General features: G+C 42.2%; 1 protein-coding gene across 1 annotated transcript in view; it reads left to right on the top strand.

The window, feature by feature from the left end:
- dpt (dermatopontin) overlaps positions 1-24,110 on the top strand; it is a 30,303-nt gene extending 6,193 nt beyond the window's left edge. The window contains exons 2-4 of the mRNA XM_060918339.1: positions 23,046-23,171; positions 23,321-23,428; positions 23,609-24,110. Of these exons, the coding sequence (XP_060774322.1) occupies positions 23,046-23,171; positions 23,321-23,428; positions 23,609-23,675 (301 nt within the window). The 3' untranslated portion in view covers positions 23,676-24,110. The remainder of the gene's footprint in view (positions 1-23,045; positions 23,172-23,320; positions 23,429-23,608) is intronic.
- The last annotated feature ends 835 nt before the right edge of the window (positions 24,111-24,945 follow it).

Raw genomic sequence — 24,945 nt, 5'->3', positions numbered from 1 at the left:
ATGATTGTGGTTGTGTGTACTGAACTAGACGGAGAGATACACTGTGTTCATACTGTTTTACTCAAACTTGAAATGAAATATTCTAATATTTTGAAATGGGTTTTTTTTTATGTTTTGTACTGTATGCCATACTGATTAAAATTAAAATAGAAAAATGCTTGAAACATTTTAGTTTATGTGTAATGAGTCTATAATATATAACATTTTCACTTTCTTAAATAACTGATGGAAAATATTGAACTTTTTCACAATATTCTAATTTTTTGAGATGCAGTAGTATATGGAGGAAAAATATTTGGAAATGTAATTAAGTACAAGTATTTGATTTAAATAGTACTCAACCAAAGTATACAGTACTGTGCAAAAGTCTTAGGCACCCCCCAAAAAAATTTTCATACAAACTTTGTTATAGATTTCTGTTTTATGACTTCTACATTATCTAGTCAGTACAAAAATATTTTAGAATACACGTGTTCGCTGTCCAGCACAAAATTAAATGTTACAGGAAAAAACCCAAACGTTTGTATCTGAGCAGCATATTACATAAGAGAGCACTTTTCAGATTTAAAAAAGAAAACATAATGAAGGCTGCTGGGTTTTGTTGCAAAATTCAGAAGCAGGTGTGACAGTCAAAGTGTCCAGAAGAACTGTGGCTGGTTCTGTAAGATGCTCAGTAAAACCTACAGCTCATTTCCTTACAAAACTGCACTCGTTGTACCTGAGACTACTATTTTTTTTTAAACAAACGGTCGTCTCACACCAAATATCGACTTTGTTTCATTTATTATGTCTTACTGCTGTTTATAATATTTTTTAATGTTGAAACATTTCATTTCATTATTTTTTAAACCAATTTTGGTCTACAGCATTTCTTTACATGTGCCTAAGACTTTTGCACAGTACCCTAAATACCCCACAATAATACAGTGTAGTCTATTAGCATGATTTCAATCCCTCACCTGTCCACAGTCTGCATGGAACATTTTTAGCTAATTTCAGTCAGCATGTTTTTGCTGTAGAGTAAAGAACCGGGTTCTGTTATAGAGTGTGTTATGTGGTGCAGGTTTCAATATAAACACAGCTGAATCACAGGGTTAACATGTGCTTTGTGAATTGCATGGTAATTTTAATCAAGATCTCTTTTGTTCACCATGACACATTGTTTCCATTTGCTTGGAAACATGTGGTCTTCTTCTCGTATGTTAGCCATAGATGACTGTTTACTACATATTTGTTAGCTAGCTCAGGAGAGCTACCCAGGGTAGACATCGAGGACGTAGAGCAGTTGAAACATTTGTTGCTGCTCAGACATTTTGGGGACATACTAAAGAGATGTATTATGTATATGCAGTGTCTTGCAAAAGTATTCATCCCCCTTGGCATTTGTCCTGTTTTGTTGCATTACAAGCTGGAATTAAAATGGATTTTTGGAGGGTTAGCACCATTTGATTTACACAACATGCCTACCACTTTAAAGGTGAAAATTGTTGCTTTATTGTGACACAAACAATAATTAAAATGAAAAAAAAAACAACAGAAATCTGGAGTGTGCATAGGTATTCACCCCCTTTCATATGAAACCCCTAAATAAGAGCTGCTCCAACCAATTCACTACATAAGTCACATAATTAGTTGATTAAGATCCACCTGTGTGCAATCAAAGTGTCACATGATCTGTCACATGATGTCTATATAACTCAACCTGTTCTGGAAGGACCCTGACTCTGCAACACTACAAAGCAAGCAACATGAGAACCAAGGAGCCTCCAAACAGGTCAGAGACAAACTTGTGGAGAAGTATAGATCAGGGTTGGGTTATAAAAAATATCCCAAACTTTGAATATCCCAGGGAGCACCATTAAATCCATTATAGCAAAATGGAAAGAATATGGCACCACTACAAACCTGACAAGAGAAGGCCGCCCACCAAAACTCATAGACCGGACAAGGAGAGCATTAATCAGAGATTTAACAAAGACACCAAAAATAACACCAAAGGAGCTGCAAAGAAAAAGTGGCCAGAGAAAAAGACATTGCTTAAAGAAAAAAATAAGAAAATACATTTGGAGTTTGCTCAACAGCATGTGACAGACTCTCCAAACACAAGGAAGATTCTCTGGTCAGATGAGACTAAAATTGAACTTTTTGGCCATCATGGGAAACGCCACGTGTGGCACAAACCCAACACTTCCCATCACCCTGAGAACACTATTCCTACAGTGAAGCATGGTGGTGGCAGCATCATGCTGTGCAGATGTTTTTCATCTTCAGGGACAGGAAAGCTGGTCAGGATTGAAGGAAAGATAGATGGCACTAAATACAGGGCAATTCTGGAGGAAAACCTGTTTGAGTCAGCCAGAGGTTTGAGACTGGGATGAAGGTTCACATTCCAGCAGGACAGTGACCCTAAATGTACTGCTAAAGCTACACTGGAGTGGTTTAAAGGGAAACATTTAAATGTTTTGGAATGGCCTAATCAAAGCCCAGGCCTCAATCCAATTGAGAATCTCTGGCACAACTTGAAGATTGCCAGACACCAACGCAGTCCATCTAACCTGAAGGAGTTGGAGCAGTTTTGCCTTGAGGAATGGGCAAAAATCCCAGTGGCTAGATGTGCTAAGCTAATAGAGACATACCCCAAGAGAATTGCAGCTGTAATTGCAGCAAAAGGTGGCTTTACAAACTATCAACTTTGGGGGTGAATATCTATGCATACTCCAGATTTCTGTTTTTTCATCTTAATTATTGTTTGTGTCACAATAAAAAAAAACAATTTGCACCTTTAAAGTGATAGGCATGTTCTGTAAATCAACTGGTGTGAACCCCCCAAAAATCCATTTTAATTCCAGCTTGTAATGCAACAAAACAGGACAAACACCAAGGGAGATGAATACTTTTGCAAGACACTGTATATTTAGATTTAATGCAGCATTATGTAGGAATTTTACCTTAAAATATCAGCTTCAAAATCCTTTTGATGGTACAGTGACTTGAAATAAGGAGAATGGTTTATCTTCCATCTCATCTCTGTGTCCGGTTCACCAGTTATAGTATTATATAACTCTGGTGGTGCATTCTAGAGACCTCTCATGAGAACTGTGTAACAATTTATGGCACCGCAAGAACTACATAATGCTTTACAGCACTTAGTAGATAACACTCAGACATCGGCAGTGGCAATAAGTGCTCTTGTGTCGGTTGCTGTTTAGCTTTGTTGTCTAGCTTGCCACCCAAGTTTGAATCACTTTGTGTCAGCGACATCCAAGTTTTGTAAGGTTAATTTCGACATCATCATATCTTGTCATGCCACTGCTGTATCCATAGAAGAGCAATGTTTGCTTCCATCGCGTCTTGGTCAGAGCATGTGGATCGCAGTGGGTATCTACGGAGGATGTGGTCCATGGTTTGTAGTGTCTCACCACAGGGACACTCAGCACTGGTGATGAATCCCCACTTTTGGAGATTGTCTCCAGTTTTGTTCACTTTTGCTTTTGCTCTATTTAGAGTTGCCCCACGTTATCCCAAACTTTGTATATCCCAGGGAGTACCATTAAATCCATTATAACAAAATGGAAAGAATGTGTCACCACTACAAACCTGACAAGAGAAGGCCACTCACCAAAACTCACAAATCGGGCAAGGAGGGCATTAATCAGAGATTCAACAAAGACACCAACGATAACACTGAAGGAGCTGCAAAGCTCCACAGTGGAGATGGGAGTATCCGTCCACAGGACCACTTTAAGCCATACACTCCACAGAGTGGGGCTTTATGGAAGATTGGCCAGAAAAAAAGCCATTGCTTAAGAAAACACATTTGGAGTTTGCCCAACAGCATGTGGCAGATTCCCTAAACACATGGAAGAAGATTCTCTGGTCAAATGAGACTAAAATTGATCATTTTGGCCATCATGGGAAACGCCATGTGTGGCACAAAACCTAACACCCTGAGAATATCATTGCTACACTGAAGCATGGTGGTGGTAGCATCATGCTGTGGGGATATTTTTCATCTGCAGGCACAGGAAAGCTAGTCAGGACTGAAAGAAAGATGGATGGCACTAAATACAGGGCGATTCTGGAGGAAAACCTGTTTGAGTTGGCCAGAGGTTTGAGACTGGGACGAAAGTTCACGTTCCAGCAGGATAGTAACCCTAAACATACTGCTAAAGCCACACTGGAGTGGTTTAAAGGGAAACATTTAAATGTCTTGGAATGGCCTAATCAAAGCCCAGACCTCAATCCAATTGAGAATCTGTGGCATAACTTGAAGATTGCTGTACACCAACTCAACCCATCTAACTTGAAGGAGTTGGAGCAGTTTTGCCTTGAGGAATGGGCAAAAATCCCAGTGGCTAGATGTGCTAAGCTAATAGAGACAGACCCCAAGAGACTTGCAGCTCTAAATGCAGCAAACGGTAGCTCTACAAAGTATTGACTTTGGGGCGGGAATACCTATGCACACTCCAGATTTCTGTTTTTTCATCTTAATTATTGTTTGTGTCACAATAAAACAACAATTTTCACCTTTAAAGTGGTAGGCATGTTGTGTAAATCAAATGGTGCTAACCCTCCAAAAATCCATTTAACTCCAGCTTGTAATGCGACAAAACAGGACAAACACAAAGGGGATGAATACTTTTGCAAGACACTGTATTATACAGAACATACGCCACAGTAAATTGAAGTGCAAAATACGCTAAATATCTATGCAGACCATACAAAACATTCGCATAGTCTGCTCAAATACCAGTGGCCAAATCTCAGGTGAGCTGATCAAACGAGTAGACTATTTTCTGAATAGTCTGAATCACCGTTACAAATGCTAATGTATGGAAGCAGAAAAAGTGACAGAAAGATTTGAATTTTAAATAATAGTCTATTAATGTAATGAAAATAATTTTTAATTAATTGTTGAGCTTTTAAGAAAATAACACAACAGTCAAGCAATTTCAAATATTCATTAATCAATTTAGTGAATTAATACAGATGCTGGAAACTTATCTTAAATTAAAGATGGTCTACCAGCTGTTTTGGTAGCCCAAGGTGAAATTTTCTGTAGGGCAATTTTATTTAAGTGATGAGACGAGAACACATAGTGATGCTAGAAGAAGATGTATTAATGGTTGGAGTTTGAATGGGGTATTGAGGTTTTACAAGGTGATATGGAGAATATAACATATTTTTCTTGATACGCTGTCCAAAATGGAATTTTTAACACCAAGACTTGTAAAAATCTCATCTGTAAAAAATAAAAATAAAAAAATCTGATTCTAAAAAGTACATGCTGAAGGAGCACTGATGCTGATCATGCTGCAGTAAGACCAGTAAAGGCCAAGCTACCATTAAATCCCCAATGTTAAATTAACACATAATGCCTTTAATTAAGTTCAGATAGACCTCTGTGAACACTTTGGTACATTCTGCATTGATGAAGGGCACTCTGAAGGGGACCAACCATTTGTGGATTCAATCCAAACAAACTAATTAAAAGCATTTACTTCAAACAGCCCTTCAAAAAGATCATTTCCAAAGATAACAACTGATGGATATTTTGTGCCCAAAATTCTTTGCCTCATTTTTATGCAAAGAAAAACTTGGCTGTGGCAACATGAGGGTTTAATTAGGTCAAGTCCAAATGTGAAACTTTTTATTTCGTATTATTAAACTGAAACATTGAAACAGCTGAAATTAGTCCCACAGAACAAACTATTAGCAAATGTACAATGTACAAACTCTTATAAAATGAACAGCAGCTCTTAAATTAAATTGGTCACTGTGTGGGGACATTTTCGTTGCTTTGAGCATTTGTTCATTATAAAATTCATCTCATCTCATTATCTCTAGCCGCTTTATCCTTCTACAGGGTCGCAGGCAAGCTGGAGCCTATCCCAGCTGACTATGAGCGAAAGGCGGGGTACACCCTGGACAAGTCGCCAGTTCATCACAGGGCTGACACATAGACACAGACAACCATTCACACTCACATTCACACCTACGGTCAATTTAGAGTCACCAGTTAACCTAACCTGCATGTCTTTGGACTGTGGGGGAAACCGGAGCACCCGGAGGAAACCCACGCAGACACGGGGAGAACATGCAAACTCCACACAGAAAGGCCCTCGCCGGCCCCGGGGCTCGAACCCAGGACCTTCTTGCTGTGAGACGACAGCGCTAACCACTACACCACCGTGCCGCCTCCATTATAAAATTAAGACAGTTATTTGTGATTTTGCAAAACTAAAACACCTGCTTCTGCTTTATAAAATGATGTTCAAGTGTGTTCCAAAGAGCTGTTCATTTCCCTGTAACATTTTCACTGTTTAGGCTGGAGCTTTAGAGACAGAAGGACACTTCAGAATGAATCACAGCCTGTTAGAGCTCATTCAGAATGAGAAAATTTGTTTGGTTTGGTTTCCTGCTTCTCAGGTGGTGTTAACTCTACACTGTATGGCCAAAAGTTTGTGGACACTTGACCATAACATAGGAGGGCCTTGTTGGGTGGCATAGTGGTTAGCACTGTTGCCTTACAGCAAGAAGGTTCTGGGTTCAAACCCCACGGTCAACAGGGGCCTTTCTGTCTGGAGTTTGCATGTTCTCCCCATGTCTGTGTGGGTTTCCTCTGGGTGTTCTGGTTTCCCCCACAGTTCAAAGACATGCAGATTAACTAAAATACCCAGCCACCCGGGTTGTACAAGACAGTGCATACATAGTGCCACTCCCAAGCCCAGATAGATTCGGGGCGGCACGGTGGTGTAGTGGTTTGCACTATCGCCTCACAGCAAGAAGGTTCTGGGTTTGAGCCCAGTGGCCGACAGGGGGCCTTTCTGTGTGGAGTTTGCATGTTCTCCCCGTGTCTGCATGGGTTTCCTCCAGGTGCTCTGGTTTCCCCCACAGTCCAAAGACATGCAGGTTAGGTTAACATGAGGTGGCCTTGGGCTGAAGTGCCCTTGAGCAAAGTACCTAACCCCTAACTGCTCCCTGGGTGCTGTAGTATGGGCTACCTACTGCTCTGAGTGTGTGTGCGTTCACTGCTTCAGATGGGTTAAATGCAGAGGATGAATTTCACTGTGCTTGAGTGTGCATGTGACAAATAAAGGCTTCTTCTTCTAGATTTGAAGGTGTAAGATTAGCGTGAGCTTTATGGAAATAAAGTCTCTTTCCTAAAGAGTTGCTACAAAGTTGGAAGCAGACATTTGTATAGAATGTCTTTGTATGCTATAACATTACAATTTCCCTTCACTGGAACTAAGATGCCCAAACATGTTCCAGCATGACAGTATCACTGTGCTCAAAGCGAGCTCCATGAAGACAAAGTTTGTCAAGTCTGGAGTGGAAGAATTCGAGCGTCCTGCACAGAGCCCTGACCTCAACCTCACTGAACACTTCTGGAATGATGACTATGCCCCAGGCCTCATCACCTGACATCAGTGTCTGATATCACTAATACTCTTGTGGCTGAATGATCACAAATCCCAACAGCCACACTCCAAAATCTATTGGCAAGCCTTCCCAGAAGTATGGAAGTTATTATATGTAGTTTGAGGATCTGGAATGGGATGTTCAGAAAGCACATACTGGTTTTATAATCAGGTGTCCACATACTTTTGGCCATATAGTATATTTCCAGCTTAAAAAGTCAGGTAGTAGAAATGATAAATGAAGATATTCTATCACTCATATATACCATCACTCATATGCTCAAAGGATAACTATAAACAAGGACATATAAACAGACATGTGTGTTTCTAACAGCTATTTTGTAGCAGGAAAAAGGCCAGTGTTCACATAATTATACTCTGTTCTCTTGCCTTAACTGCAACAGTGTGGTTTTAATGTGACACACAGACACACTGTTAATCAATATTTTGTCATTAATAATGAGGAAAATACAAGAGATACTTGAAGCAGGACATTTTCTTCTCCAAGGTCAATGCAATTAATGTAGTGGACACCTAATAGACTTAAGCTTGTATTATTAATGAAGCTTGCTATTTATTTAACAGTTATTCCATGAAATTGAGTCATACATGAGCTGACAGCTGACAAGACGCGTACCGTAACACTGAGTTGGCTATAAGCCATGTATGATGAGAAAGAGTGGAATTTCTGTTTTATTCTATCCACATTCACTGGATTTTGAGAAACAGATAATTTTTAGTTTTATTTTTTTGCAAATTTGATGAATAAAAATTTTATACAAAATGTCCGACAAAATCATTTCCGCTTAGAATGTAAACAAACTGGCGAAATGACAGGAGCAATTTGTGAAAAATGCTATGTAGTGGTTAGCACTGTCGCCTCACAGCAAGAAGGTCCTGGGTTCGAGCCCAGTGGCCGGCGAGGGCCTTTCTGTATGGAGTCCGCATGGGTTTCCTCTGGGTGCTCCGGTTTCCCCCACAGCCCAAAGACATGCAGGTTAGGTTAATTGGTGGCTCTAAATTGACCGTAGGTGTGAATGGTTGTTTGTCTCTGTGTCAGCCCTGCGATAACTTGGTCACTTGTCCAGGGTGTACCCTGCCTCTCACCCATAGTCAGCTGGGATAGGCTCCAGCTTGCTTGCGACCCTGTAGAACAGGATAAGCAACTACAGATGATGGATGGATGGATGGATGGATGGATGGATGGATGGATGTTCTTACAATCAAATACTTTTATTCCATATTTTGTTGCTTTTTGTTTTTTTTGGAGTTTTCGTCTTCTTCTTCTTCTGAGGTTTTTTTGGCGGTTGGCAAACCAACTTAAAGGTGCATTACTGCCACCTACTGGGCTGGAGTTTGGAATAGGCGATATTGGGGGAAAACAAACAAACACTCAAACAAGCAAACAAAAACTATCTTTTAGCTATTTCTGTTTCTTTTAAATATTTTTTGGGGGGATTTGTTTTCAAGTAGAGTTTTTATTTTGTTCTTGGTTGGTTCAGCAACACACGCCATCATTTTGTTTTTCTCTACTCATGGTATATGAGCTAATATCCTAGTAGTGGAGTGGCCAATCAGAGTGCGTGATTGCTCATATCCAGTGAATGCGGATAGAATAAAAATATATATGCTCTAGTCAACTAGCCACTCTAAATTGCCCATAGGTGCCTATAGGCAACCTGCCCAGGGTGTCAGGGTGCACCCCACCTCTTGCCTGAAGTCAGCTGGGATTGGCCCCAGCTTCGCCCACGACCCTGATGAAAAAGTGGTATAGATAATGGATGGATAGGTGGAAACAGGTTTAATGTAAATGTTCACAATAAATTGTTTGTGTTAAATGGCATATTATTTAATTTTCCATGCCACTAAAACTGAACACTAGGAATGAACACTATTAGCATACACTAGATGCCCTTATTGTGCAGTAATGTGACCTTTACTATGTTTAGCTGTGTTGTTGCATTAATAGATTAGTGATAGTGATGGCGGTAGTGGTAGTTTGTTTGTTTGTGTGTGTGTGTGTGTGTATGTGTGTGTGTGTGTGTGTGTGTGTGTGTGTGTAGGAGAATACATAATTTGCCAAGTGTTAATAACAGAGCATTTTAATAATGTAGAATTACTCTCACATGAGTTAACAATAAAGTATTACATTCATTTGTATGCACATTTCATTGCAATAATGTATACTTGCATATGAAGAATTATGCATTTAACATTGTATTCAGATGTGACAAACAAGACAGAATCCAGTCTAAGCACAGGTGAGAATTTAAGGGTTAAGGGTCTCACTCCGGACACAGATTTCACTCACAATATGCTCGTCAGTTACACAGATTAACCACTGAGTTATCTATTTGCAATAATTCATTAGTACACACATATGAACCAATATAACCAATATTTCAGTCCACGGTATGGATGTAACTGAATACAAATACATTCTTTGGAATTAACTGATAATGTGTCCTAAACAGATACAAATACAGTTATGAACAGGCTGCACATCATTCCTTTTTTGTTTGTTTGTTCGTTTGTTTGTTTGTCAAATTTATTCATTGGTTGATTGTTGCTGGTTGAGAAGCTGATTTCTCCTCGCCTTCATCTTTCATGCATGATTTGTGTCTGGGTTGTAGGTTGCAATGGCATGTCTGTTGCTTTATTATTGGAACTTGTGCAAAATGATTTCAGTTGAACATTTCCTTAAAATAAAATGGTCACTTCCCATCCAGATAGCTCATGCAGACCACACACTGTGAACAGGGCAACATACCCCTGCTGGGGTCTCTGAAAAATACATTTCATTAATTAAAAAAAAAGTACCATAACATGTACTTTCATTGCATCTTTCTTTTTTCATCGTTCTGTCTTGCTATTAAGTGTACAAGCATACAAGTAAATTAATTTTTTCTAACATATTGTGTGAACGAAAAATTACTTTTTTCCAGCAGTCCTGTTTTTTGTTGTTCTTTCACGTTTTCCTGTGTAGTGGTAGGGTTGATATTTAATAAATATAAAAGACCATGTTTAGACCATGCATGCTTCCATGCACACTGTAAACACAGGTACAGATAAGTATATTTGTAACATTAAATAGATACAGACACAAATATTGCATTACACCCCTAGTCCACTGCGTGGTAACCAGATTATCTTTTAAAACAGAACAGCATTGTGGGGTTTTGTTTTGCTCATACTTAAAATCAGCTAAATTCGAAATAGAAATGGCAAGAGAACAAAAGCTTAGCCTTAAACTAATTATGGTACTTTGGTTACATACATATTTGAGACATCAATATTAGAACATTTCAGTAAATTACCACGATATTTGATTCCTGGACAAGCAGATTCATGAAAGGGTTGGTGCAGTTCTGAGGCATTGATACTCAAAGAGCAAGCATTTCATCTTTTCCGAGTCTCAGAAGCTTACTGTTAAGGCTGAGCCAGAGCCAGCTGTGGAGAACACAGGACATGGAAAAATCAGATATTTTTGTGACAGAGTTTTAAACAAATGCAGAATATAAGAAAAGTCAGTGGGAATTAGACCCGATGAACTGTTATAAATAGCTGAATATGAATAATCTGTTATTATTATGATATTCACCAGAAAAGTCACTTCAGAGATTATTGGAACTGGCAGAAAGGAACATAATCCTCACTGTCTCTCAAATGTATATGTGCAAACGTTTGAAATGTCAGAGTCATTTCCTGAGCTATTGGCATGGACTTTATATATAGTGTCCATAAAGACATACTGTATCCTCATGCAGAATCTTCTCATTTATGACTGAAAGGAAGGCCAGATGAGTGCTTTAGGGATTGCTTTAGAGAATAAAGAAGTGTTCTCTTTGACTCCATTGAGACTTGTATTTAGCGCTGTCTGTTTGTGTTCTAATCAAGCGAGACAGATGTTAATATCAGCACTAAACTTGATTCGTGAAAATGCCATGTGGTTCCGGCTTCAGTATGAGCACAGTTGAAGTGCAGGCTTAATATGTACTCTGTGAATTTCAAAGTCATTTGTGAAACCAAAGTATTTTTTTCAGCACTGCATGTCATGCATATGGAATTTCACTGTGTACAATATCCCAGGATCTGGAGATGGCTTTGCATAGATATTCCTGATGAAATCCATGTTGGGTACTGTCTGATTAAGGCATTCTCAGAAAAATCATGATCCAGATTCTTTCAGGAATTAAACAAAAGATACAGTTGTGTTCAGACGTTTACATACAGTGACATGAATGTCATCTTGGATATGAATATGGCAATATTTGGGCTTTCAGTCATTTCTTTGAACTGTTCTTTTTCTGTGGCAGAATGTACAGCATATATCTTTAATAAAAAAAACACTAGAATTTGGTGCACAAGTTTTAATTTTCTTTGGGTTTTCTGAAATCAACACAGGGTCAAAATTAAACATACAGGGTCAAAAATATACATACAACACACCTAATATTTGGGTAAAATGTCTCTTCGCAAGATTCACCTTGACCAAACATTTTTGTTTACCATGAACAAGCTTCTGGCAGAATTCTGGTTGGATATTTCACAACTCTTCATGGTAGAATTGGTAGAGTTCAATTAATTTTTTTTTCTTGGCATGGACTCGACTTATAAGTATGGTCCATATATTTTCAATAGGTTTGAAGTCAGGAATTGTTTTAAGCTTAATGTTAGCCTGCTTTACCCCCCACACCCAACTCTGATGTGTGTTTGGGTTCACTGTCCTGTTGCAAGTCTCAAGTTGTGTTCAAGTTTCTGATGGTTTATGTTGAAGAATTCTGAGGTTGTCCTCCTTCTTCATTATTCCATCCACTTTGTGCAATGAACCAGTTCCACTGGCAACAAAACAGCGCCAGAGTATGATGATCCTACCACCACCACCAGCTGGTACAGTGTCCCTCTGTACATGATGGTCATTGTGGCCAAACGACTCAATCTTTGTCTTATCTGACCATACAGCTATCCTCCAGAAAGCTTTTTCTTTGTCCATGTGGTCAGCTTCAAACTTTAGTTAAGCTTGAAGGTGTCAATTTTGGAGCAAGGGGTTATTTCTTGGATAGCAGCCTCTTAGTCCATGTTGAGCTGAACTGTAGACAGTGATCCATCAGCTTCCAGTTCATGGCAGAGCTGTGCCATGGTGGTTCCCAGGTTGTTCCTGACCATCGAAACCAATTTCCTTTCAGCTGAAGGTGACAGTTTGGGTTTTCTTGAAGCAAAGTGGCTTGGCAAAGTGACTACACCTCACAGTAACTTGGATACAATTGTTTGAACTGATCTAGGAATTTGCAGTTGTTTAGAAATGGCTCCAAGAGACATTCCGGAGTTGTGTATATCTGCGATCCTCTTTCTCAGATCTGCACTGAGCCCCTTGGACTTTCCCATTTTACTGTGTGTTGGTCAATCCAGTGAGTGCTGTAAACAAACTCTTTTTATGAAGACACAGAGAAGCTACCAGCTGTAGTCAATCATGATCACTGACAGGAAGTTAAAAGACCTTGTCAAGATAAGAGACATTTTGGAAGTTTCAGCACCTCTGAATTAATAATCTAAGTGAGAGTATGTACATTTTTTAAACCCTGTATGTATAATTTTGACCCTGTGTTGATTTCAGAAAACCAAAGAAAATTAAAACTTGTGCACCAAATTCTAGTGTTTTTTTCCTAAAGATGTATGCTGTACAATCATTCTGCCACAGAAAAAGAATAGTTCAAAGAAATTACTGAAAGCCCAAATATTGTCATGACATTCATATCCAAGATGTATGTGTATACATATCACTGTATGTGAACTTCTGACCACAACTGTATCTCTGGATTATTGGGGGGTTTGTGCAGTGTTTGGTAAAGTGCAAAAAACACCAGATGAATTTAATAGTTCCAGTTTATCCATGTTGGCTGTAATTGCCTCACTCACACTAGCAAAAGACATTTTTAATTAGACAAATGCATGGCTTGCATGGACAGGAACAATCTGCCATATGAGATTTAAATAGAGACAGTGCTTAGGGCCTTTAGGTCCTAGAGGAGCATATCAACAGGTTCTTTCCTGCTCTGAGAGCATACACTGTGGAATCAATTGGGCTCTGCACACACCTCACTGAGTCCCCTGCAAATCTACCCGCTATAGGAGATTTCCTTTGACCTGGAGCCATGCAGGCTCAACCTCCTACTGCCTGCCCAGGCCAGATGGGACTTTGAGAATACACACAGTTAGATATGTTACCTGTTGGTGAATTGCCAGTTAAAGGTTACATTCTTGCTCTTTACAGTGCAAGCTTGCTCTTTTGCCTCATAAATGATTGTCAGTACGTGCATGGGGTAATTAGTGGTACCTATACAACTACTACAATTCATCCTGACACATTCACTCTTAATATCTTGCGCAAGTTGGCTCACATTCTTATTTTAGTCTGTGTTCACAGTTACACCAAAAAGCCAAAGTTTTATAGAGTTACCACATGGGGGACAAATGCTGAGCGAATGTAATGAAATCTGATTCTCCAGTGAGAATCAGAAGCACTGTCTTTCCTATTGAACACACACTTCTAAGTAGACATCAGTTTGATAATAAACATCAGTCTATATATGCGAGATATTATACTCTCATATAAATGTTGTTTACATGCTTGTTAATCTCAAGTGCTGTTCTCAGCAGCCTGTGGTCTTTATCAGGAGCAGTCTCTTGAGAGGGACTCATTTCTTTCCTCACCCTTCATGCTCCAGAAAGAGTCACTTGGAGTTGCACACCTTTAAAGATAAAATTCCACTGAGAGAAGCCTGTCCCTCTCCCCATTGGCGGAGCTGATCCCCATGGTGTAAGCATTGTCATGACAAAAAGCCTGAGCTGCTGGTGGCCTGATGGTGGCAGCTCTGTTGTGACGACAACATCCTGTATGGGTCATACACAAGCAGAAACTATCAACAGACCTGTATTTACGGAAAATCGAGCAAGCACCTCTTGTTTCTCACCCCACTTATGACATGAGGTTCAAGCTTGGTTTTTGACCTCAAGAATTCTTCAGTATTATTGACGGATGAAATCGGTTCAAGGCTACGTCCTGCTGTGAAATGGATGCTTTGGTTACAATCACACTGGTTACTGTAATCCTAGGCCATAGGAGCACACTGATTGAAAAGAAATTATGAATGGTGCTCAACTGAAAATCTGAGGAAAGAACACAAGCTAATTTTGATTTTTCCTTATAAATGGATATTTTGTCTATTAACCTATAATGTTCAACGTACAGTATAACATATATTGGTATAATATAGTATAGTTTGGTGATATTCTGCTATAATAAATTATAATCATAAATAATATAATTAAATAATATTGGCTGGCTTTGAGTGGTCTATCAGATATATTCCATTCAGCTAGCACAATGTTGAATGAGTCGAAGACGAGTTCAAAATCATGCTAACTGAATGGAATATATCTGATAGACCACAAAAAAGCCAGCCAATATTATTATTATTATTATACACTCTTCATATCAGCATTCTCAAAGGGGAACGCTAGCTTACCTGTGACTCGGAGCTGTTAGCGTGGCAGTCCAGTTAGCTTCCAGTCGGCGTTGCAGTAGCGTTAGCGAAGGCTGACACTAGCTTACCCATGACTTGGAGCTGTTAGCATGGCAGTCCAGTTAGTTTCCAGTCGGCGTAGCAGTAGCGTTAGTGAAGGCTGACACTAGTTTACCCACGACTTGGTGCTGTTAGTGCGGCAGTCCAGTTAGCTTCCAGCCGACGTAGCAGTAGCATTAGTGAAGGCCAACGTGAGCTTACCTGCGACCCGGTGCTGTTAGCGTGGCAGTCCAATTACCTTCTAGCTGGTGTAGTGTTATTGCAGACCATTGCTAGCACAGACCAATGCTAGCGCAGTCAAGCCAAATATTATTATTATTATTATTGTTTTCCCTTTGTAATTTACTTAGTTACTTTTAAAATCAACATTGACAACTATACACAACGGAGCGACGCTGCAGCCAAAATTCTCTCAAAATCTTCCGCTTTTAATGAAGCAAAACTCACAGCCATGTTTGTTTACAAATTGTCACAGTCACTCGCTAGCACGGAAGTTTTACATCGCCGACATGTCTCTTTTCCAGTTTTTCGATGTCCATTAGTATGTTTTTCTCTTGTAAATATGCGTGAAGAATATATAATAAAGTTTTGGTAGCCTTTCGGGTGTTCAGTGCGTCTTTAGTTTCAGTTTATTTATTTAACGCTTAGACCTACCACTGGATTAGCCTCGTCTTCTCTCTCTTCCAGCCGACAAAGAAATGATTCTTTGTATGTGCAGCAGAAATGTTTTGTCATCGGATCTTTGCATGACCTCTGAGGTGTGATGTCATGTTGTCTCGACAATGTGCAATATTATAACAATATTGCACGCTCATTTTCCATTGGGGAGAGTGGCATAACACATGGAGGATAAGCGATATGATAACAATATTGCATGCCTCTAGAATGCAATAAACCCTCTAGAAGGGAATAGAATACATTTTTATTCCATGGAAAAAGTGGCCCGTATGTATAATAATATATAATATTAAACACATAATATAACATGTACTATGTACTGAATATTACTATATTGTGGTATATAGTATACTACAGTGTAGTGTAGTATAGATACTATTCTGCAATAAAGCATCATAAAAAATATAAGATAGACTATGTGGCCAAAAGTGCTTTTTGAACATTCCATGCCAGATTGAGCCCCCCTTTAACCTCCACTCTTCTGGGAAGGCTTTTCACTAGGTTTTGGAGCATGGCTGTGGGGATTTGTATCCATTTAGCCACAAAAGCATTAGTGAAGTCAGACATTGAGGCAATATTGTGTAGTATATTGTAGCATAGAATATTATAGTGATATCATGCTATAATAAAGTATAACAATAAAAACTACATAATATTTTACATATAATCAGTTATAGCATAGTATCAAAGTCCTTCCCACACTATGTGGTACATAGGGCGGCACCAATCTCCGTTTCTGTAGCCCTCAGCCTCTCACCTATTACATAGCTAGGGTTACAGTGGGGGGCTAGTCCTCTGGTAACCATGAGAGTTTGACTCCCCACTCGCATCTGTATTGCAGCATGCCTTGCCAGATGGCAGTAGGTACCATTTTTTATGATGGTCTTTGGTATGACTCGACCATGAGTAGAACTCACAATCTCCCGATCGAGAGGCAGACATGCTAACCACTAGGCCAACTCGTGGTTATGGCATAGTATAGAATAGATTTAATAGTTGTAAGAAAGAAAGAAAGAAAATAAAACATCTAATAACAATATAATTAATTTTCTAAAGTGGTCTAGACTTCCATCCATCCATCCATCCATCCATCCATCCATCCATCCATTATCTATACTGCTTATGTCAGGGTTGCAGTGGAAGCTGGAGATAATCCCAGCTGACTTTGGACTTTGGAGGTGGGGTCCACCCTGGGCAGGTTGCCAATCTATCACAGGGCTTGGTCTGTGCTTTCTAAGGAAAATCATTATCTCCAGTAAATGCACTTTCAGTGCCACTTTATGTTAGGGTGGGTGGAGGTATGGTAAAGTTAGGATCCACAAGCAGAACACAGACAGCAAAGAACTAGAGACCAGAGGTTTAAGCTGTGACATGTGGAACGTGGGGTGGATGCGTTGCATGGTGAGTGGTAGTGCCAGTCTGACAGAACATGGGTTGATTACCTTTTTGATGAGGAAGGGTCCTAGGTACCTGGGAGCCAGCTTACGGGGGATGGTTCTGAGTGGCAGATGGTGTGTGGAGAGCATGACTCATTGCCCTACCTGGTAAGTGGGTGCCTTAGAGTGGCGTTTGTCGGCCTGCCTCTTGGATGCTAGGGCGGAGCGAATGAGTTTTCTCTGGGCCAATGCCCACATCCTCCTGCAGCGGCGTGTGAAGATCTGGGCAGAGGGTATGGTGACCTCCTCCTCTTGGTTGAGGAAGAGTAGTGGTTGGTAACCTAGGGAGCACTGGAAGGGTGAGAGACCTGTGGCAGATGAAGGAAGAGTGTTATGAGTGTACTCGATCCAGAGTAGGTGCTTACTCCAAGAACTGGCATCCCTGGACGCCATGCACCTGAGTGCAACCTCCAAAGCCTGGTTCACCCGTTCTGCCTGGCCGTTGGTCTGTGGGTGGAAGCCTGAGGAAAAACTACAGGTGGCCCCAATGAGTTTGCAGAAAGCCCTCCAGAATTGTGCAGTGAACTGAGGACCCCGGTCAGAAACGATATCAGTAGGCAGTCCATGTAGGCGGAAAATATGCTGGATGAGTAGTTCAGTGATTTCTTTGGCTGAGGGGAGCTTGGGCAGAGGGATGAAATGAACTGTCTTGGAGAAACAGTCAATGACAGTAAGAATGCATGTGTTGCCACCTGAGTTGGGGAGTCCTATGACGAAGTCCAGGGCGATGTGAGACCAAGGTTGATGTGGAGTTGGGAGGGGTCTTAGCAAGCTGTCAGGGGGTCGATTGGCTGTCTTGTTCCGGGAGCATGTGTTGCAGGCTGCCATGAACTCCTGGATGTCCTCCTTGATGGATGGCCACCAAAAGCACTGATGGGTGACTGCCAGGGTTCGGGTGGCTCCTGAATAACAGGCCAGCTTGGAGCCATGACCCCACTGCAGCACCTGGGTTTGCACAGTACCGGGAACAAACAGATGGTTAGGAGGAATGTTGTTGAGGTTACCTTCACTGGGGTCCTGCTCCAGGGCCTTCTGCATGACCGTCTCAACCTCTAGAATGGCGGCTCCCACCAGGCAGCATGGAGGAAGGTCTCAGGCAGCTTGAACTCCTCTTGGTGGGAGGAGAACATCCTGAACAGGGTGTTGGGTTTGCCGTTCTTGGGGTCTGGGCAGTAGGAAAGCGTGAAGTTGAACTGGGAGAAGAAGAGAGACCAACAGGCTTGACGGGAATTAAGGCGTTTGGTGGACTTGAGGTACTCCAGATTCTTATGGTCGGTCCAGACTAGGAAGGGGAACTCTGACCCCTCAAGCCAGTGCCTCCACTCCTCCAAGGCTAGTTTAACAGCCAGTAGTTCTTGGTTGCTGATGTTGTAATTCCGTTCAGCTGGGGATAGCTGGTGGGAGAAGAAGGAGCATGGGTGGACCTTGTCATCACTGGCCCTCTGGAAAAGTATAGCTCCAACCCCTGACTCGGAAGCGCCGACCTCGACAATAAACTGCTTGGTTGGATCGGGTATGGTGAGAATGGGTGCTGTGGTAAACCTGCACTTGAGACTGGAAAAGGCTTTATCTGCTTCCTCCCCCCCACTTGAACTTGGTCTTGGTTGAGGTCAGGGCTGAGAGAGGTCCGGCCACTGTGCTGAAGTCGCGGATGAAGCGCCTGTAGAAGTTGGCGAACCACAGGAAGTGCTGGAGCTCTCGTCTCGAAGATGGGGTGGGCCAGTCAGCAACTGTCTCCAGCTTGAGGGGGTCCATCTGGATCTTAGCTGGAGAGATGATGAACCCCAGGAATGAGACAGAGCCTTGGTGGAACTCGTGCTTCTCTGCCTGAACGAACAACTTGTTCTCTAGCAGGCGCTGGAGGACCTGCCAGATGTGACCCCAATGTTCCTCCAGGGAGCGGGAGAAGATCAGGATGTCATCCAGGTACATGAAAGCGAAGATGTTTAGGAAGTCCCTTAAGACGTTGTTAACGAGTGCCTGGAAGACTGCGGGCGCGTTGGTCAGGCCGAAAGGGACCACGAGGTACTCGTAGTGACCAGTGGTGGTGTTAAAGGCTGTCTTCCACTCATCCCCCTCCCTGATCCTGACAAGATGCGTTGCATTGCGTAGATCTAGCTTGGTGAATACCTTGGCTCCCTGGAGTAGTTCAAAGGCCGTGGTCATGAGCGGTAGTGGGTAGCAGTTCTTGACCGTGATGGCATTGAGACCCCAATAGTCAATGCAGGGGTGGAGTGACTTGTCCTTCTTTTCGATGAAGAAGAACCCTGCCCCTGCTGGGGAGGAGGAAGGGCAGATGATCCCAGCTGCCAGCGATTCAGTGATGTACTTTTCCATGGCTTGTCTTTTGGCGGGAGAAAGAGAGTAGAGCAGGGGTGTCAAACCTGATCCATAAAGGGCCGTGTGGCTGCAGGTTTTCATTCCAGCCATGCAGCAGCACCCTGATTTGGCTTATTCAATCAACTGACACACCCACCCTTTAATCAAGGGTGGGTGTGGCTGCAAGTATTTGACTGTGTGAAGACAGTTCAGTTGATTGAATGAGCCAAGTCAGGTGTGCTGCTGCATGGCTGGAATGAAAACCTGCAGCCACAAGGCCCTTTATGGATCAGGTTTGACACCCCTGGAGTAGAGGCATCCCTTGAGTGGTGCTCAATACCACAGTCATAGGGTCTTTGAGGAGGGAGGGACACTGCTCAGGTCTTACTGAAAACTAGCTTAAGGTCCAGATATTCTGGAGGCACGTGAGAGAGGTCGGGAAACTTGCTGGCTGAGGGCTGTGGTGGTTTGGCGGGAGGCAGAGCGGAGTTCAGACAGGAGACCAGGCAGGAAGAACTCCAGCCTAGGATGGTGCTATTAGTCCAGTTAAGGTGGGGATTGTGCTGCATTAACCATGGTAATCCTAGGACGATGGGTACATGGGGGTTGTTCATGACGTGAAGCTGGATGGTTTCTGAGTGGTTACCGGAAATCCTTAGGGTGAGCGGGGCAGTAAGGTGGGTGATGCTGGTCAAGCCGGTGCCATTGAGTGTCAGGACAGTGAGAGGGACGTCAAGAGCAAGTAGCGGGATTCCCAGATGCTTGGCAGTGGCAGAGCAGATCAGGTTCCTGTCCGCCCCTGAGTCGATGAGGGCCTGGAAGTGGTGATGCTGGTTGTCACGGATAATGATGACAGGAAGTAACAGACGATTAGCGGGGGACTGGTTCCGAGTGTTGCCCACCAGGGCCCCTTGATTCACTGGTGGGCTCGTCCTTTTAGCGGGCAGGCTCGGCAGATGTGTCCCAGCTGACAGCAGTAGAAGCAGGCCCCCATGCTCCACCGGCGATGTCGTTCCTCCACTGACACCCAAACCCGGTCTACCTGCATGGGTTTGACGGACACTGCAGGAGGTGGAGAGGAGGTGAATCTGGGGTAGTTCTTCTCTCTCCTCCATTGCTGGAGCCAAGCGTCGATGCGGTTGGTGAGGTCCATGAGGCTGGAGAGGTCTGACGGCAGTTCCCGCGATACCAATTCATCCTTGATGGCTTCGGACAAGCCGTGCAGGAACGTGTCGATCTGGGCGTTCTCGTTCCAACCACATGAAGCTGCCAACGTCCAGAACTCGATGGCGTAATTCGAGGTAGACCGGGACCCCTGCCACAGCTCCATGAGCTCTCTGGCCGCCTCCCAGCCGGACAGAGAACAGTCAAAAGTTCACCTCATCTCCTCAGAGAAATCCTTGAAAGTGGAACAAAAGGGTGCATTGGCATCCCAGACCGCTATTCCCCACTCTCTGGCCTTGCCAGTGAGGACCGTAATTGTATATGCTACCCAGGAGCGTTCTGTGGGGAAGGCCAGAGGTTGCAGCTCTAGGATCAACGAACACTGAGACAAAAATTATATGCAAGTACCTGGTTCTCCATCGTAGGGCTGAGGCACTGGAAGTCTCAGTTCATGGAGAAAGGCGGTGGCAGGAGCTGAAGTAGGAGATGGCTGAGCAGGGGTAGGCACGGCTTGACAGTGCTGCATCTGCATGGTGAGAAGGTTGAGTGCGTTGGACAGGGTGCTTAGGTTCTGGGTAATTTGTTGTAGGTCTTGTTGGTGGGTCTCGAGGAGAGTCCCTTGCTGCTGGATGGCCGTTCTCAGATGGGCGAGTTCCGCTGGATCAATGTTGGCTAGAACGTACTGTTAGGGTGGGTGGAGGTATGGTGAAGTTAGGATCCACAAGCAGAACACAGACAGTAATCCAATAAATAATATGATTTAATTCAGGGAAAAAAGGGCATAGCAAAAAGGTAAACAAACAGGACAAAAAACAAATGGCAAAAATAGTCCAGACAAAATGAGACAAACAACTTCACAAAAACATGAGACAGGCAAAGACAAAAACGCTGGTGCAAAAAACCATGAACAAGAAAAGACCCTTAGTGCAAGAAACCATGAATCAGAAATAACCCTTAGTGCAAAAAAACACCATGAACCAGAAGAATGCTAGTGCAAAAACCATGAACAAGAAAAAGTCTCATCTCATTATCTCTAGCCGCTTTATCCTTCTACAGGGTCGCAGGCAAGCTGGAGCCTATCCCAGCTGACTACAGGCGAAAGGCGGGGTACACCCTGGACAAGTCGCCAGGTCATCACAGGGCTGACACATAGACACAGACAACCATTCACACCTACGGTCAATTTAGAGTCACCAGTTAACCTAACCTGCATGTCTTTGGACTGTGGGGGAAACCGGAGCACCCGGAGGAAACCCACGTGGACAACATGCAAACTCCACACAGAAAGGCCCTCGCCGGCCCCGGGGCTCGAACCCAGGACCTTCTTGCTGTGAGGCGACAGCGCTAACCACTACAGCACCGTGCCGCCCCAAGAAAAAGTCATTAGAGAGAATAACCATGAACAGCAAGAGAGGCACAGAAACGGCTAAAGAAGCAAACGAGATGTTCTGGCAAAGTCTGAGTCTGAGAACGGCTTATTTATACACAGCAGTAAAAACCAGAAAGCGAATACGGGTGAGAAGGAATTCCTGTCCCGGATCTGGATTGGCACTGGCGTGAGAGATCCGTAATCTCCCGAGTGGATGTCTGGGGCGGAGCATGACACTTTATACATCACTAGGCCAAACCCAAACCCCAGCTTCATCTGTAATGTGTTTTAAATGATTGCGTTAATTGTTTTGAGAACTTTCAGAAAGATATTAAGGCACCAGTTTGCTTCTGTCATCTGCACTATGTGTATTAGGCAAAATGCTTAAGCTCAAAGTGATAGTGGAATCCTGACATACCTTAAATATGGAATAATGATAAAAGTACCAAATATATTCTATGGATTTTAATCACAACCACATGAGCAGGATAGCTATTTAACATGCTGACACGGTGACATAAGCATGCCTTATATTTAAATTTATAATTTTTCTTACAATGAATTCAGCAGTCGGCGGCACGGTGGTATAGTGGTTAGCACTGTCGCATCACAGCAAGAAGGTCCTGGGTTTGAGCCCAGCGGCCAGTGAGGGCCTTTCTATATGAAGTTTGAATGTTCTCCCTGTGTCTGCGTGGGTTTCCTCCGGGTGCTCCAGTTTCCCCCACAGTCCAAAGACATGCAGGTTAGGCTAATTGGTGGCTCTAAATTGACCGTAGGTGTAAATGTGAGTGTGAATGGTTGTTTGTCTGTGTCAGCCCTGTGATGATCTGACGACTTTTCCAGAGTGTACCTCGCCTCTCGCCCATAGTCACCTGGGATAGGCTCCAGCTTGCCTGTGACCCTGTAGAACAGGATAAGCGGCTACAGATAATGGATGGATGGATGGAATTCAACAGTCATCTTGTGGTGCCTTATTAGTAATTTATAAGCTTAACCGTAAAGCCAATCCTGTTCAGTCTATTTATCAGCAATTAACCATTTAGTGTCATGTTCAATTTCTTGTCTTTTTCTGAAGGACCTCCACATGTAGTGACAATGGTATAGTGGCTGGAGTGCAGAGTCAGTACTTTCCTTCTACTCTGGACAGAGAGTGGCGATTCTACTGTTGCCGCTACAGTAAAAGATGCCCTTATTCCTGTTGGTGAGTAGGCAAAGGCTCAGGCTTAAGGTACTAAAGGTATTCATCTTTGATTGCATTCAGTCACACTGGATTCAGAAAGCTATTACAGCTTTCCCCAAATGTATGCTCATTCTTTGACCAGTAATCCTTTCCTCCTTCATTTTCAACAGGAAGACCTCTGATATTCCAGAGTACTCCAAAGAAGAGGGTGAATTGGTCGTCCCTGCTTATGGCTACTTCATCCGGGGAGCTCAGACCACCTTTAGTGGGGTGGTCAGGTATGTATATGTATATATGAGTGTCTCAGTATGAAGGGAACAGAGTTGAATATGTTTGTGTTCATGGTCATATTCAACTGTTGCTCATGACTCTGCTTTTGGTGTAATTAAATTAACAGAAAGAAACAGAATCTTTTTAAAAAGTGTGCTCTCATTAGCCTCTGTTTTACTCTTTTGCAGGGACCGCCAGTGGAAGTACATCCTGTGCAGGATGACAGACCATGATTGTGAATTTCAGAATTTATAAATCTGGAATTTGTTAAGCACCAAACTCAAAAAAAAAAAATAAAGTCCACATAAATAGCCACGGACTTATACAAGTATACGATTGCATATGTAATACAAGTAAAAATTTTATAACCCAGGAATTCAAATGGTTCATTTCTATGTGATATGTTTTGACATTTTATGTAATCTTGCATGGTTTAAGAGGCTCATCTTGATTTAAATAATATCAGTAACATCAATTAAAAACAATGTAATTTCTTTACATACAATTTGTTTCTTCTATATTTTAGTGTAAAGCTTTAATAAAAAAAACAGATCAAAGCACTGCAAATGGCGTGTAGTTTTGACATCTGCATCACCTATATTGACAAAAGAAAGTTATTGCAGTGTATCTTGTTTTGTCTTAGATGTTTAAAGCAGCTATATAACAACCAATAAAGCACTTTCCCCCTGAGACCTTGGATTCCATTTGAATTTGAGCAATGTATAAAAACTGTAGGCGGTATGGTGGTGTAGTGGTTAGCGCTGTCGCCTCACAGCAAGAAGGTCCTGGGTTCGAGCCCCGGGGCCGGCGAGGGCCTTTCTGTGTGGAGTTTGCATGTTCTCCCCGTGTCCGCGTGGGTGTGCTCCGGTTTCCCCCACGGTCCAAAGACATGCAGGTTAGGTTAACTAGTGACTCTAAATTGACCGTAGGTGTGAATGTGAGTGTGAATGGTTGTCTGTGTCTATGTGTCAGCCCTGTGATGACCTGGCGACTTGTCCAGGGTGTACCCCGCCTTTCGCCCGTGGTCAGCTGGGATAGGCTCCAGCTTGCCTGCGACCCTGTAGAAGGATAAAGCGGCTAGAGATAATGAGATGAGATAAAAACTGGTAAGTGACACGATGGTAAATGATGAATACAGCTTGACTTTTATACAGTGCCATAGTTTTAATTAGATTTTTTTTATTTATCTAATGAAATGGTTATCAGTTGCTTTTTTATTTTTAAGTCACATGTTTTTTTTATTTAATTGTTTTAATCGATTCAAATTTTGTTACTTTCATCTCTCATAAGATGTCTGGCTTTTGCAGGTCCTCATTCACAGGAATGGTTTAAATACCATTTTTTTTATTTGTTTGCAGATTTGCTTCTCAGCACAGAACTAAAAAGGAAATTCATATTTTGTTGTATGATGTGCTGCTCGCTAATTACAGTAGCAGTTATGGTGCATTCAATTATATTCTGACTCACTGTTTCCTGAGGAGAAATGTTTATGCATGGGGGTTGACCTACAGTAATTATACATGTA

The sequence above is a fragment of the Neoarius graeffei genome, chromosome 4 (assembly GCF_027579695.1).
Source record: "Neoarius graeffei isolate fNeoGra1 chromosome 4, fNeoGra1.pri, whole genome shotgun sequence".
NCBI lineage: Eukaryota > Metazoa > Chordata > Actinopteri > Siluriformes > Ariidae > Neoarius > Neoarius graeffei.
This window is presented reverse-complemented; position numbering and strand designations above follow the sequence as displayed.